This window comes from Myotis davidii, unplaced genomic scaffold (genome assembly GCF_000327345.1).
Source record: "Myotis davidii unplaced genomic scaffold, ASM32734v1 scaffold98, whole genome shotgun sequence".
Classification (NCBI taxonomy): domain Eukaryota; kingdom Metazoa; phylum Chordata; class Mammalia; order Chiroptera; family Vespertilionidae; genus Myotis; species Myotis davidii.
Genome location: NW_006294654.1, coordinates 595,480 through 610,910, shown reverse-complemented (window position 1 = coordinate 610,910; position 15,431 = coordinate 595,480). Strand labels below are relative to the sequence as shown.

Sequence of the window (15,431 nt, the reverse complement as noted above, 5' to 3'; positions counted from 1 at the left end):
TTTAGAAAATTAGGCTTATAGGTGGTATTTGAAATCATAAAACTGAAACAGAGAAGAGGATTAGGTTTGAGAGCTCCAGGGCACCCAATGGAGAAGACAAGGAACCAACAAATGAGACTGAAAATGTTGGGAGAGAGAAAAAGAAAAATCAAGGTAAGAAATCCTGGAGGTCTGTCAAAGAAGGAATCTGTGTTAAATGTTATGAACTTTTAAGCAACAAGGGGGTTGGATATTGTACTTCGGACCTGGCAATACACACATCCCTAAGGTGCTCTTGGTAACACCATTTTCACGGTACATTGGAGCCAAAGCCTATTGGGAGTGACTAAAGAAAATAATGGGTAAAAATAATTGAATGTAATGAATATATTTAACTCTTTTGTCATGAACAACACTTGGGCAGTTTGGCTATAAAGGGAAGCAAAGAAATAGGCAGTAGATAGCAGAGAAAGTAGGATCAAGAAAATAAAATTTAAGTTGAGAAAAATAACACTGATGAGAACAATCCAAAAGAGTCAGAAATTGTGGACAGGAGAAAGAAAAAAGAGAATTGCTAGATCAGTGTCTCAAAAAGTGAAAGGGAACAGAATACAATGCAAAAGCAGAAAAATTTGTTTAAATAGCACATATGATATACCTATGATAACTGTGGGTAAGTATGTCAGCATAGTATACAGGTAATAAACGCTGGTGAGTAGGAAATTGATATTGGGGGGTGGGTCTTTGAAAGTTCCTTTTTGATTGCTTCAATTTTCTCAGTGAAATGGGATGCAAGGCAGTGAGCTGAGAGAGGAAATGGGACTTTAAAAAGAGACAGAGTATGAAACAATCTAGGAAAATGAGAGAATTAATGAAACAAATCTATTTCAGTGAAAAATTGCCAAAAGAATTAAATACAGAACAAAAAATCTACCCATGTTCTAAAATTACTTCACTCTTTCTGTTTTAGTACATAAGTTATTTAATTTTATTTAAGTACTCTATTTGTTTATTCCTTCTAAAATTTATATTCACTTAATTTAAAAAAAGATAGGAACCATGTGTTACTCCCACTTGCATTCACACCATAGCATAGGACATAGCCCATAACAGGTTGTCTATTTGACATTTTTGTTTAAATAATAAACATTTTTTAGGAATACATATTTCTAAGAAAATAGTTTTTAATATTCCTTTTAGAACATATTCCAGTCAATGAAGAGTTAGGGACATTTCTAGATGCATTCATAAAAAAAAATTTAAATCTGGATTATATATCATTTATACATTATACATCTTTTATATAAAGATATATGATATATATACATATACATACACACACACACATATCTGTACATTAGTTTAAGTTAAAAGATCCTGGTTATACAGACTGGAATCCAGTAATACCCTCAAATTAGTTACTAATACACTTAAATTAATTTTACTGTAAGTATTTGTAAACAGGAGTATTACAGGCATAGGGAAAACAAAGTTTTACTAGTGGTGACTTATTTGGGGAATAATAAATACAGTATCACCTTATTAGCTCTTAAAGTGTTAAGGTGAAATTAGAACGTGATTGTCTTTATTCCTTGAACCTCTATTTAAGGAGCATCAACATACCCTGCATTGTAGTAGAATAACATTATGGCGTGTTAAAGAAAGTAGACTTTTGATAAGTTGAATAAATCTAACTTTTTAGAGAATGAGAGAATGAACAACATAAAAAGGGATTTATGAATTTGACTTATCATATATCTTTATCTCAAGGGCAAAAAAAATCTCACAAGCATTTTAAAAATAACATTATCTTAGTATCATGGCTAATCAAAACAAAGATGTTAAACTAAATTATTTCAGATTATACAATCACCACTCTTGATGATAAAGAACTGATCGTTTAAATTTACCCAAATTATGATGCATCTAACCTTGTAATGCCAATATAGGCTACTTCTTGCTTTGTGTAATTGTTGACGAGAGAAATTCCAACATCTTGTAATGCCAACACAATTTCTTGCTCTGCTAATTCTGCTTTCTCATTTTCATATGTCACTTTAAATACCTTTGGATCTTCAGTGAATAAAATAATGCGTTGTAAGCCTTCAAAGAATGAAACTAAATAAATAGTCTTTTTCCCCAAATTTATAGGTGTCATCATATCCTAAAATAAAACCACCAAAAAATAAAAAATTAAGAGTATGGCACCAACCAACATTTAAACTAATATTTAAAAAATGAGAATAGTAATGGCACCTCCTTCACAGGGTCAAACAAACTAAATGAATTAATATTTGTGTAACAATGGAAATTTACATAATTACAATAATTTGGTATCTGCTTCTGCCATTACTACTATAAAGTTATTAGCAAGGAAGACACATCAATTATTCTTTTATTAATATCCTGATAAAGTCTAATTAAATAGTCTTCCTGTATAGGCTTATCAATAACACAAAGCATTATTTTCTCTCCTTTATCCTAAGACTAACCAATGCATTATTTATTTTTAAGTCAGAAATTCATAGTAAATAGGATAAAACATATCTGACATTTCAATTGCATGCTCTACAAAACATGGATATTCAGCACAGGTGAGTAATTCTGCAGGAAGCCTTTATATATAAGCATTGCGCTGTTATCAGGGTCTTGAAGTTCAATGACAAGATAAATACAGCAAATTCTAATAATTAACAGTTACCCATGAATTTCTAGTTAAGTAAATATTCTGATTAAGAAGAAATTTTAATATACAGTACACATTTGTTATAACCCACTGATATTAAAAACTGGAGTTGTTACTGTAAAATCAGTATCTAGGAACAAACATGTTGCTTATAATTCTTTCTAAAATAAAATATATAGCAATAAGCTAACTTATTTTCAAATATTTATACAGTATTTCTAATATTTCATAGTGGATTTCAGATTTAGCTTTATAAAATTCAACTATCATTATGGCATAAATATGCAAATTTACTAATTAACAGATCAAATAAATAAGACGTTGGAATAGGGGTCAAATTAAGACGAATTTTAAAAGACTAAAAAAATTTTAATTTTTAATTGTTTAAAAACAATTTCTAAAAAGACCCCAATTTCTGAATGCCATTGAAAATATTACTGGAAAATGTTTATGTACAACTTTATCATTATAAAAAACCATATCAATAATAGCTTGCTACCAGAAATAAATTCTTTAGTTAGTAGATCCCTAGATGTTCCTCACAGAAGTGAAAATGGCCTAAGACGACTGTCAATGAAAAGTATATCTGTTCATGAGGTGAATGCTGAAAGCCCCTCTCTAATTACAATTTACCTTTATACCATAACTAGAGGCCCGGTGCATGAAATGTGTGTGTGTGTGTGTGTGTGTGTGTGTGTGTGTGTGTGTCCCTCAGCCCAGCCTGCACCCTCTCCAATCTGGGGCCCCTCGGGGCATGTCTGACTGCCAGCATCGGACATCCCTCTCACAATCCGGGACTGCTGGTTCCTAACCTCTTCCTGCCTGCCGCCTGATTGCCCCTAACCACTTACAATATACAGGTCTAGCAAATCAGCACACTGTACAGTTTAGATATATTTAACTAGAGGCCTGGTGCATGAAATGCACTTGCGGGGAGGGGTCCCTTAGCCGGGCCTGTGCCCTCTTGCAGTCTGGGAGCCCTCGGAGGATGTCCGACTGACGGCTTAGGCCCACTTCCCAAAAGGAATGGGCCTAAGCCGTCAGTCGGACATCCTTAGCACTGCTGAGGAGGTGGGATAGGCTCCCGCCACTGCTGCTGTGCTTGTAGCCGTCAGCCTGCCTTGTGGCTGAGCGGAGCTCCTCCTGTGGGAGCGCACTGACCACCAGGGGGTAGCTTCTGCGTTGAGCATCTGCCTCCTGATGGTCAGTGCACATCGTAGTGACCGGTCATTCCTGGTCATTCTGCTGTTAGGGTCAATTTGCATATTACCCTTTTATTATATAGGATGGAAACAAATAATGATGTAGGCAAAATAAGACTACTTCAAGTTTTAAACATTTTTGGTTAAGTTAAAGTTTGAATATTTTTTAAATCTTTGTCAGTTTATTTTAGTAGTGCAGACATAAACATGCCTTAAAACTAGTAAGGCTCAAAGAGAATACTTTTTAAAAAACAAAAAAAATACTGCTGAGGACATCATGATAATCAGCCCAAAACATACATCTTTTTGTGTTACTTCACCGTGGCTTTTCCCACAACTCCACTTCAGCTTTCTAGAGCCCACTGGATCGGCCCATGTATAAAATACTGCTTTTCCAGGAGGGAGAGAGTCTTCTATTTCACTGAGAGAACTGACACAAATAGTAAAAATAGGCATTAAATTAAGTGTAAGAAAGTGAATAAAGAACCCAAAATAATATAGTTCAGTAATTCCAAGTCAATTCATTGAGATTTATAATATTTCTGACTAAGAGTAGACTGAAAGTTTTTCCTTACATAATGGAAAAGTGGTTTTCTAAGAAAACAATGAGAATAGCCCAGCTGGTGTGACTCAGTGGTTGAGCATAAATCTATGAACCAGAAGGTCATGGTTCGATTCTTGGTCATGGTTCGATCCCCAGTAGGGGATGTGCAGGAGGCAGCTGATCAATGATTCTCTCTCATAATTGATGTTTCTATCTCTCTCTTCCTCTCTGAAATCAATAACAATATATTTAATTTAAAAAAAGAAATCATCTTAAAGTCAGTGTTTCATCACCTAGACTTTGCTCAAATCAGGGGATACTGTATTTGTGATCCTCTTCTTACCTTTGCTTATATTCAATAATGTCATTCTTAGTGTGATTTATTAATAGGAATGTAGCTGCTCCATCATGATAATCTGAAAATTTAATAACTGTAGAATGCTCAGCCAAATTAACTTCTGCTATAATACCGCCAAGCTATAAAAAAAGAGAAAATATTCTCTAATGTGATCATTTTTCAAAGAATATTAACTAACAACACTTAATAACAAAACTTTTCATAACATATTTTTATTTTATATGGCATGTCTGGGAAACTATCAATTATTATATACTAGAGGCCTGGTGCACAAAAATTTGTGCACTGGCGGGGGGGGGGCCCTCAGCCCAGCTTGCCCCCATCACATACTGGGAGCCCTAGAGGGTGTCCTACTACCTGCTCCCTGCTCCCCTTGGGAGTGGGCCCTAAGCCACAGTCTGGCCTCCCTTTGAGGACTCAAGCCTCTGGTGAGTTATTAGCCCTGGGCCGGGTCACCCCCAGCTCCCCACCACCGCCACCATCAATGATCGCTGGCTGGCTCCTCCTTGGCCTAAGCTTAAAGCCTCAGGCTGAGGTGTTAGGCCTGGGGCCCCTCCCCAGCCTCCCCACCATCAACAATCTCTGGCTGGCTCCTCCCTGACCCAGGCCTAACGCCTCAGGCTGAGGGTTTAGGCCTGGGCCGGGGCACCCCAGTTCCCCGCCATGGATCACTGACTGACTCTGCCCCGGTTCCCTGCCAAAGCCGCCATCAAGGGTCGCTTGCTGGCTCTGCCCTGGTCCAAGCCTAAAGCCTCTGGCTGAGGTGTTAGGCCTGGGCCGGGGCCCCTCCCCCCATGCTCCCCACCTTCGCTGCCATCAACGATAGCTGGCTGGCTCCTCCCCAGCCCAAGCCTAAAGCCTCTGGCTGAGGTGTCAGGCCTGGGCTGAACCCCCCACCCCCATGCTCCCCGCCATCAAGATCGCTGACTGGCTCCTCCCTGGCCCAGGCCTAACGCCTCAGGCCGAGGCTTTAGGCCTGGACCTGGGCACCCCCAGCTCCCTGCCGCTGCCGCTGCCTCTGCCATCAATGATCGCTGGCTGGCTCCACCCTGGCCCTGGCCTAAAGCCTCAAGTCGAAGCTTTAGGCCTGGACCTGGGCACCACCAACTCCCTGCCACCGATCGCTGGCTGGCTCTGCCCCAGTTCCCTGCCAAAGCCGCCATCAATGATCGCTGGCTGGCTCCGCCCCAGTCCAAGCCTAAAGCCTCTGGCTGAGGTGTTAGGCCTGGGCTGAACCCCCCCCCCCCCATGCTCCCCGCCATCAAGATCGCTGGCTGGCTCCTCCTTGGCCCAGGCCTAACGCCTCAGGCTGAGGGTTTAGGCCTGGGCCGGGGCACCCCCAGCTCCCCGCCACCAATCGCTGGCTGGCTCCGACCCGGTTCCCCGCTGCAACTGCCATCAAGGATCCCTGGCTGGCCCGAGCACCCCCAGCTCCCTGCCCCTGCCCCATCAAGCATAGCGGGCTGGCTCCGCCTGGTTCCCTGGCGCTGCCGCCATCAATGATTGCTGGATGGCTCCGCCCAGGCCCCAGCCTAAAGCTTCAGTCTGAGGCTTGGGGCTGACATATGCAAAATAGCCGCCATCTTGGCTGTCGACTAATTTGCATATCTCACTGATTAGCCAATGAAAAGGGTAGCGGTCGTACGCCAATTACCATCTTTCTCTTTTATTATATAGGATAGATGGGTCAAATTCCAGAAGTATACTGTAGCCACTTCTACCAACTCTGTATAACAAAATTGTTTTATGACTGTTTCCCCTTAGTACTTTTTTCCCTCACAAAAAAAAAAAATCTTTGTTCATTTTTGGTGAAAGGAAAAAAAACCATGAGAAAATTATTTGATACAAAAAAATTAAATACTAGTAAGTAACATTAACTCATCACACACACACACACACACACACACACACACACACACACATTAATTACCTCATTATCCAGACGTAATAAAATACAATTTTCTTGCTTGTTAAAATGTATCTTTTGGGGAGGGCCTCTACTTCTTTCAACTTGAATAAGAAGTTTATTTGAAGCATCCTCAGGCCAAAAGGGAATACACTAAAACATATATTACATATATTTATTTTTTTTAGAACCTACAATATATTGTACCATAAAGACCTTTATCATTTTAATAAATCCATCAGAGTAAACAAAATAAAATGAAAATAAATCTCTTTCAACAGTGCTCTGGTTACTGGGTTATTTACCTAAACAGTTATAAACTGCCTACATAGAGATGGGTTGCCACTAGTGGACAGTGTGAAAACAAGCAGTAATGGATAGTAAGCTGAAAAGCTATGATAAACAGAAATTTAATGTGGTCCAGATCTAGAGAAGGGTTTGAAAAATCAACATGCTGAGCAGAGAGCACAAGGGAAGCAAGTGATCAGTTACTGAAAATCATAGTCAGTTGTGGGCAAACCTTGGTAATTAAGCAGTAAAGTACACCCAAATATTGACTCAGGGAAGTCAAACAAGGGTGCAAAAGTAAAAGATATATTCAAAGTTCAGAACAGGAAACAGGCTCAAAAAATTAAAAACTACCTGGATATCGGTGATTTGAAAACCAAACTGAAAGAATAGGAGACAGTCAGTGTACCCAGAAAGAAGACTGGATTATCAGGAGCTGGAAACAAAAAGAACTACACGGAGAGGAATGGAGATGCAAACTGTCTGTTAGCCCCAGCCAGACAGGAGACGTCACGTATTTCAGTGAGACTGTTCATGTGTGATATCTGATTATCACATGACCTGGGAAAATGTAGCAGAACTGACCTGTTAGAGTCCGTTTTATTCAACCATAAAAGGTGATTAACAGAACTAGATGGAACATGGTTAAGGCTGTAAGAGGCTTAAAAGGTGCCCTTCAGGATTTCCTGCAACCTAGCAGACACTTACCTGGAAGAATTAAAAGAGCAGTAATTCTAATCCAAGTCTACTTCCCATGAGGCACTGATGTGCTCTCTGAACTTCCCTAGCCTGCTACCTTCTGGTAGCCTTGCCTTAAAAAATGTTTTTATGCTTAAAAAGATATGCTGCATATCTTTTAAAAATATTGTATGCTCCACCTCTTGAGACTAGAGAAAGTAGGAAAGTACTTGTCTTTTGTAGTGGGAAAACAGAGCTATAGATAAGTTAAAAAAATCTATATAGGTAATAATCATGAGTATAAATCTTATGGTAAGGTTGGCCACGATAAGCCAAAATTAAAATATAAGGCTTTTAAACTAGCAAAGAAAAGATATCTTAAGAAAGGGGAAATTGAAAATAAGACAAAATCTCTCTTTAAAAAAAAGTTGTTATGCAGTTGTAATCAAAATTAATATACATATAAACTAACTGTCGAAAGACATGGGCTATAGAATGTGTTTTTAAAAAGATAAGACCCAATAATGTTACTGGCAATAGACACATAAATTGAGACATAGAACTGCTGTAAATAAAAGTATGGAAAAAGTTATACCTAGAAAACCTATAAAGCAAAACAAAGCTGCCGCTTTAATCTCTGCAATTAGATACATAGACAGTTCTATATCCAACAAGCCAAGAACCCACATGAAATATTTACAAGAATAAATACTATATTTATTTAACAAATATTTATTGAAAGCATACTATGTTTAACTATTCAAAACCCTCCAACAGTTCTCCGTTTCACTCAGAGCAAAAGATAAATCCTTGCAATGGCTCAGAAAGTTCTGCACGATTACCCTTTATCACCGTTATACCTTGTCCTCTGCTACTTTTCTTTCTTCCAGTACTACTGGCCACTTCGCTTTCCCTCAAACATGCCAAATATTCTCCAACCTTGGGGGCACCTACCCTGGCTGATCCTTCTGTCACTAATGCTCTTTTCCAGATACCCACATTGCTGAAGTGGCCAGCTCCTGGCTAAAAAGGTATGTGTAATTTTCAGGTCAGAATATAGTTAATGACAAAGGTGATTTTTTTTTTTTTTTTTATGGCAGGCCTCACAGGGAAAAGCTGTCCTCCCACATCAGACCAGGTGCACAGCCAGCTTATTGCATTGTCAAGGACTCAGCCCTACCTCCAGCCAAGCTCTTACACATATTTGCATTCCTACCCCAGGCACCTTTATTCAGAGGCTTTTTTTGTAGTGCCCTTGGCATAGGCCTTCCTCAGGAACCTATGCAAAACCTCTTTATCAAGGTGAGAAGGGGAACCCTGAAGACACATATTCTCTATTCTGACTCAGTGTTCAGGATTTTTCCACTCTGAGCCTTTCCCCTTGTTCACCCCCATCTTCCAGGTCCATAAAACTGTAAAAGCCTTTTGTTCAGGGCTCCTCCGATTGTGACACAACCCTAGTGTCTTGCTGATCTAGCTGACCCCTGCCTGACCAATGCTGCTCCATAGGAAAAATGGAACAGGGGAGTTGGGGTTTTCTCCAGTTTAGCTTCTTGCTTATACAATCTCAGTAAGCGACTGATTAAAGGTTTGACTATGTTCATTTTGGTTTGTTGTCTTAATTAGCTACTCCAATACCTGGCTGCTTAGCGCCAGCTCAGCTGAGCTCCTGACAATTGCTAATTCTCACAATTCCTCCAAGTCTTTCAAATGTGACCTCAATAAGTCCTAGCCTTGACCACCTTATGCAAAATTATAGCTCACCCCTTTTCACTGTGACTTTATTTTTAATCCTCACCTGAGAATATTTTTTTCCACTAAGTTTTTTTTTTTTTAGAGAGAGTGGAAGGGAGGGAGGGTAAAGGAGACAGAAAAAGGGAGAGGGAGAAAATAATCAATGCGAGAGAGACACACAGATTGGTTGCCTCTCATACCTGTCCCAAGGGAGGGCTAGGGATCAAACCTACAACCCAGGTACATGCCATTGACTGGGAATTGAACCCAAGAACCTTGGTCCATTGGGTGATTTTCTAACCACTGAGCACACCAGCCAGGGTATTCATTATAACTCTTAATACTCCTTTACCTGTCTTATTTCTATTCCCCCGTCACCTTTAAACATATTATATATTTTTACAACTCCATTAAAATATAAACTATACCAAGACTGGGACTGGTGGTTTCATTAGCAAATGTAACTATCGCAAGGCACACAGGAGACACAATAAGTATTTACTAAAAGAATGAATTAACAGGCAGACTCGAAAAAAGTGGAGCTTCTGGGAATGAGAAATACAAATAAAAAACTCAGGTGAGGGTTTAAATAACAGTTTAGACATAGTAAAAGTAAAAAATTACGGAAAATATACGTAGAATTTATCCAGGTTGTAGCACAGAAAGTTATACAGATAGTAAAAAAAGATATTAAGAGACAGAGAAAATAGAATATGAAAGTCTAGGATATGTCTGATTAAAGGCTCAGAAGGAGAAAATGGATGAACAGGAGAATACTTAAAGAGACAATAGTTGCAAATTTTATAGAAAGTATGAAAAATCATTACCCCACAGATCTAGCAGTAAGGCATATGAGGCAGGATATATAAAAGGAACCCACATGTAGACAAATAGTATGACTGCAAAATATCAAACACAAAGAGAAGACTGAAGGCAGCTAAGGAGAAAAGAAAGATGACCTCCAAAGAAATGACAGAACCACAGGCAAATTTTCAACAAAAATGGAAGCCAAAAAACAGTGGAGTAAAATATATAACATGCTGAGAAAAAATAGAATTATCAAGAAACGGCATCATAAAAGAAAGATGATGATAAAAACTTTATGGGTAAACACCCACTGATGGTACTTTCCTCCAGAACCAGCACTAAAGCAAATTCTAAAGGAAGTAGCTCAACCAAATGACTCAAGAAGGATGGCTTAAAAGCAAGATAGAATAATGAATAAAAATAGCAAACACTCCTCTTATAATCCTAACATATTTGAATAAAATTTCTTCAAAAGTAAAATATTCTATCACCCTCTGGCAGTCCTTCAGACAGCTCTTATGTAGAGGTTTAACAACTAAAGATGGAGTAAAAGAAATATTTTACTCCCAAGTCACTACCACCTTCTTAAAATAACTGGCTTAATCTATTCTTTAAAGGCAGTCCTAACAGCTTCCTGAAGAGAATAAATTATTTCCTTCTCTTTCCTGCATTAATACCTTATCTAGTCTTCTACTGCTCTATTTGACTCCATTTGGTTAGTAATTGCTAAAGTTTACCTCCCTTACCAAGAAATGTATTTCTCGATGGCAAGTTCTGAATTTTAATAATTAAATATCTAGGGCTTGGTACAAATACTCAATAAATGATTATGAAACAAATAAAATTGGGGGAATGGAAAGATAAAACATTACATAGTAATTTCAGTTATCTAACTTCCAGGAAAAATGAAATTCCTAAGAGCTATATTATTGAAATCCATCTACCCACCTGCTCCAAGTCGAGAGAGAGCCATTTATCACTCCCCTCTTCAGCCACTGATATATGATACTTGCTTTTGTTTTCGATCATATAAAAAGGGGTAAATGTCACAATTCTGGTAATGTTAAAACTGCTGAGGTCTATAATGACACCAACCTAAAGAAAAACATATTATTTATTACATTATCATAACATCCTTAAAAATTAAGTAGTCAATAGACACAGTTTAAATAAAAATTTCTTGATGAGCAGAGAATGAACTCACTTGATACTCCATTTTCATGCCTTTACATTTAACAGCTCCATGACTACCAACAGTATCAATTGAAAACTGATCTGATAATTCACTATCAGTTATCATAAGCTGAACCTAGGAAAAAATATTTCAAAGATATTACAACATAAGTACCTTTAAAAATTCCAACCTAAATTTATACATTTTGCTTTTTAGCATAAATATTGTACTGTTAATGCACTAAACTTTTTCCAACACAAAAGTCTAATCTTTATAATCTCAAATATTTAACAAATGTTATTTCTACCTGTTTCATATTATTTTATTCTTCAAAATTCTAAAATCTAAAAAGGAGTGATAAATAGCTTTAAAAAAAAGTTAAAAAACTTTACGTACCTTATTGTTATTAAAAAAGTGCTTTGGCTGAAAAGAAAAGAGAACTGGCATTTTATAATTAGGTGGATGCTTTCGATGAATTCCATCTGCTTTATACTGTAACATTCGACCAGTTTTATTGACCATCCAGTAAGGGCTATGAAATGCCACAACTGTCTGGCCAGGATTATAAGTCACATGGATAGCAATATCTAAATCAGTCTTTTCTATTTCTGTAACACAGGTAAAACTGATGAAACTAATATCTTGTTGATTAGGTTTTATATGATATTCACTTTTCCAATCTTGATTAAGATAGTCAAGTAATTTTAAATGTAGTATTGCTTTATCCAATTGTACGGTACAAATATGGGCAGAAGAACCTTCATTTAGAGTAAAAACTCTATGTTCATTCCCCTGTAATAAACAAAATATAGTAAATATAGTAAATTTTTTAATGTCTCAGATAAATATGCCAAAAATTCTATTTAAGGATTTCAAATGTTATACGAACTGCTTTTGAAACATACTTCTGTCTGAACAAGTTAGAAGACTTATATTCAAGTTCTAACTCTGCCAACTATGTAAACTTTCACATTTCCTCCAAGTCTGTGGGTAAATTATTCGAGATATATGAATTATCGTATTTCAAAAATGGTCTAAATGATCAACTTCAAAGGACTATTGTTAGGATAAAACTAAGTAATATAATGTAAAACTCTAATGGAACTAGTAAACATTATAATGCATATAACTAGTAAAACATTTTAAAAATCTTATCCATTAGTAATTTTAGTTTTGAAAACCAAAAACTGATGGAAAATGCATGAGAAGAGATGAAATCTTATCCATTAGTCATTTTAGTTTTGAAAACTAAAAAATTATGAAAAATGCATGAGAAAAGAGATGATAATCCAAAATAAGTCCCATTCTTGATTGTTAACAATCCTTCATCACCCATTTCCAATTATCCTATATTAGAGGCCCAATGCATGAAATTTGTGCAAGGGGTTTGGCCCTCGCAGCCACGGCAGCTTGCTTCAAGCCTCACAGCCCAGGCTTTGTCCGGAAGGTCATTCAGCTGTCCCATCTAATTAGCATAATATGCTTTTATTATTATCTATACTAACAAAAGGGTAGTATGCTAATTAGACCAGAGGTCTTCTAGAGGTCCTTCCAGGCAAAGTCACAGTGGCTGCAAGGCCGAGGGCCGGCAGCCATGGCAGCTGTGAGGGCCGATCCAGCACCATGGTCCCTTTTGCAGAGGCCATGGGAGAAGGCGCCGCAGAAGGGAGAAGGCAGAAGGAGAAGGTGGTGTCACGGGAGAAGGGAGGAGGTGAGAAGGTTGGCGCCTCGCGGGGAGAAGGCCAGCACCGTGCAAGAAGACAGAAGGGAGAAGGCCAGCACTGCGGAAGAAGGGAGAAGGTAGCAGGCAGTTAGGGGGATCAGGCCAGGAGGGGAGAGCAGATAGGCAGTTAGGGGGCCAGGAAGGGAGAGCAGTTAGGCAGTTAGGGGCAATCAGGCCAGCAGAGGACATCAAGCAGGCAGGTAGGTGAGCAGTTAGGAGCCAGTGGTTCCGGACTGCGAGAGAGGTCCCAGATTGGAGAGGGTGCAGGCTGGGCAGAGGGGATCCCCCGCCCCCCCGCTGCCAGTGCATTAATTTTGTTCACCAGGCCTCTAGTAGATAATAAAAGGGTAATATGCAAATTATCCCCTCGACTGGGAGTTCGACCAGAATTCAAGCAGGGAGGAGGGTCGGCCTTCCAACCTCTCGGAGCCCCTCCCCTTGGCTGGCCCCATCCCTGATTGTGTCTCCCCGCCCCGCTCCCCCCCAATCGGGGGCAGGACCAGCCTGCCAACTGCCTATGGCTCCTCCTCCCAGCTGGCCTGGCCTGATCGGCCCCATCAGGGTGGGCCAGTTGGACCCCACCTATGCACGAATTCATGCACCGGGCCTCTAGTTGTTTATAGTATTATATCTTATGCATCTCTCAAAAACATTCATTTCTCTTCACCCCCACTTTCATTACCTTAGTTCCCGCCACTGTGTCCTCTCACTTTAAGTCTCCTAACTGCTCTTGTCTCCTTTAATCCCTTCTTCATACCACAGCTAACCTGTCTTTCTAAAAATTGGTCATATCCATTGGGAGCTAGCAAACAGAATGTGATCCCTAAAAGCATCAAATTAAAAGTCCTATGAGAATGGAACATAGATAAATAGTATGCCTGGATAATTCACCAGATTGTCTAGCATCTCTAACTTGGTTCCTTCCTGTTGTTATAACACAGGAATCTCTTCATCTTAAGATTTTAAATTAATTAAAGTAAAAGTAATTTAAGTTATTGACACCTGGCATGTTAATATCCATAAAATAGAATAGTAGTGGTGGTGCTGTTAGAGAAGTAAATGAATAGCAATCATGTACCTACAAGGCACTGTGCTAAATCCTTTATATATATCATCTAGTTTGATTTCCCCATATCCCAATCATGCAAGATTACTATCCCCCTTTCATAAATGAGGATAAATGATTCAGAAAGACAATATAACTTGCCTAAAGTTAGTAAGTAATAGAGCTAGGATTAAATCTCTGATCTACCTGACAGTAAAGTGCAAATTCTTAACCACTAGAACAGCTGCCAAATATAAAGAAAAACAGATATTCTTAAACCATAGATGTTAACTTCACCCCCAAAAAATATTATCAAAGAAGTGTATACATATAGTAAATCCCAATAATTAATACACTATGACCAAAACAATAACTAATAAATTACAATGAAGAAATTTCTTATATTTGATAGGCATGGCAAGTGTAATATTAAAATCCTGATGAAATCAGACATAATTTGTTAAAACAGAATATTTAAAAGAAAAAGCATCATTATAGGGCATAAAATCCTTTTAGAGACCTATTATCAGAATAATATAATGTAGCAGCATTTTTCCACTTAAGTCTAGTACTTAAATATTATTTAATACTAATTCTCATACTTGTTTCAAGAGTTAGAATCCATATTTTAAATGTATGACATATGAAATGTACATGCTTAGAAAATATAGAAAAATATATATTCTAAAACTACAATGTTTTAATCTGAAGAGCTACCTTCAGGTGATGTGAGTGTAGGCAATTTCTATCATCTCTATTTTCTAAATGACATATCACACTTGTGTAGGTAATTTATATTCAACTTAGTAGTCAAATTTCAAAGGTTAATCAATGGAAAATATTTTTTAAATCCTATTCTTACACAGCATGATTAAAGATTTATTTTCCATTTGAGTATTACCAAATAGTATTACCTATCCCCAGTACCAAAACCATAGACACAAAGATATTTAATAAAATTCCAGAATACCTCTATATAATAAACAATTTTGTAAGGAAGAAGATTTCGGAGTAGGATAGGTGGCCACAAATGCATTATGTATGGTAAGTCCCAACCATCTTCTGAATATACTGACAGAGATGTCAAATTATCTTTTTCTGGGACAATATTAATAATAAATGGTTTCTTAGACGGGTTTATAGGTGTACATTGCCTCTTTAGAAAAGAGCCTTCATTTTTTATAATTTCTTCAAAGTCAATTGCTTCACACATTTGATAGTCCTCATCTTCTGGCTTCAGAAAAAGGAGTGATCTGCATAAAACATTAAAAAGGATGTGTTGAAATCCTTTAAAAGAAAACATTAAA

The 15,431-nt window shown here is 38.0% G+C and overlaps 1 protein-coding gene across 9 annotated transcripts in view; it reads right to left on the bottom strand.

The window, feature by feature from the left end:
• VPS13A (vacuolar protein sorting 13 homolog A (S. cerevisiae)) overlaps positions 1-15,431 on the bottom strand; it is a 185,645-nt gene that overhangs the window by 45,670 nt on the left and 124,544 nt on the right. For all 9 annotated transcript variants that reach the window (XR_001514783.1, XM_006769015.2, XM_015567378.1 and 6 more), the window contains 8 exons: positions 15,095-15,377; positions 11,753-12,148; positions 11,387-11,491; positions 11,131-11,277; positions 6,700-6,828; positions 4,755-4,888; positions 4,168-4,297; positions 1,911-2,143 (listed from right to left, as the gene is read on the bottom strand). Coding sequence is in view for 8 of the 9 variants with exons in the window: in XM_006769015.2 (XP_006769078.1) it covers positions 1,911-2,143; positions 4,168-4,297; positions 4,755-4,888; positions 6,700-6,828; positions 11,131-11,277; positions 11,387-11,491; positions 11,753-12,148; positions 15,095-15,377 (1,557 nt within the window). In the remaining variant the exon portion in view is untranslated. The remainder of the gene's footprint in view (positions 1-1,910; positions 2,144-4,167; positions 4,298-4,754; positions 4,889-6,699; positions 6,829-11,130; positions 11,278-11,386; positions 11,492-11,752; positions 12,149-15,094; positions 15,378-15,431) is intronic.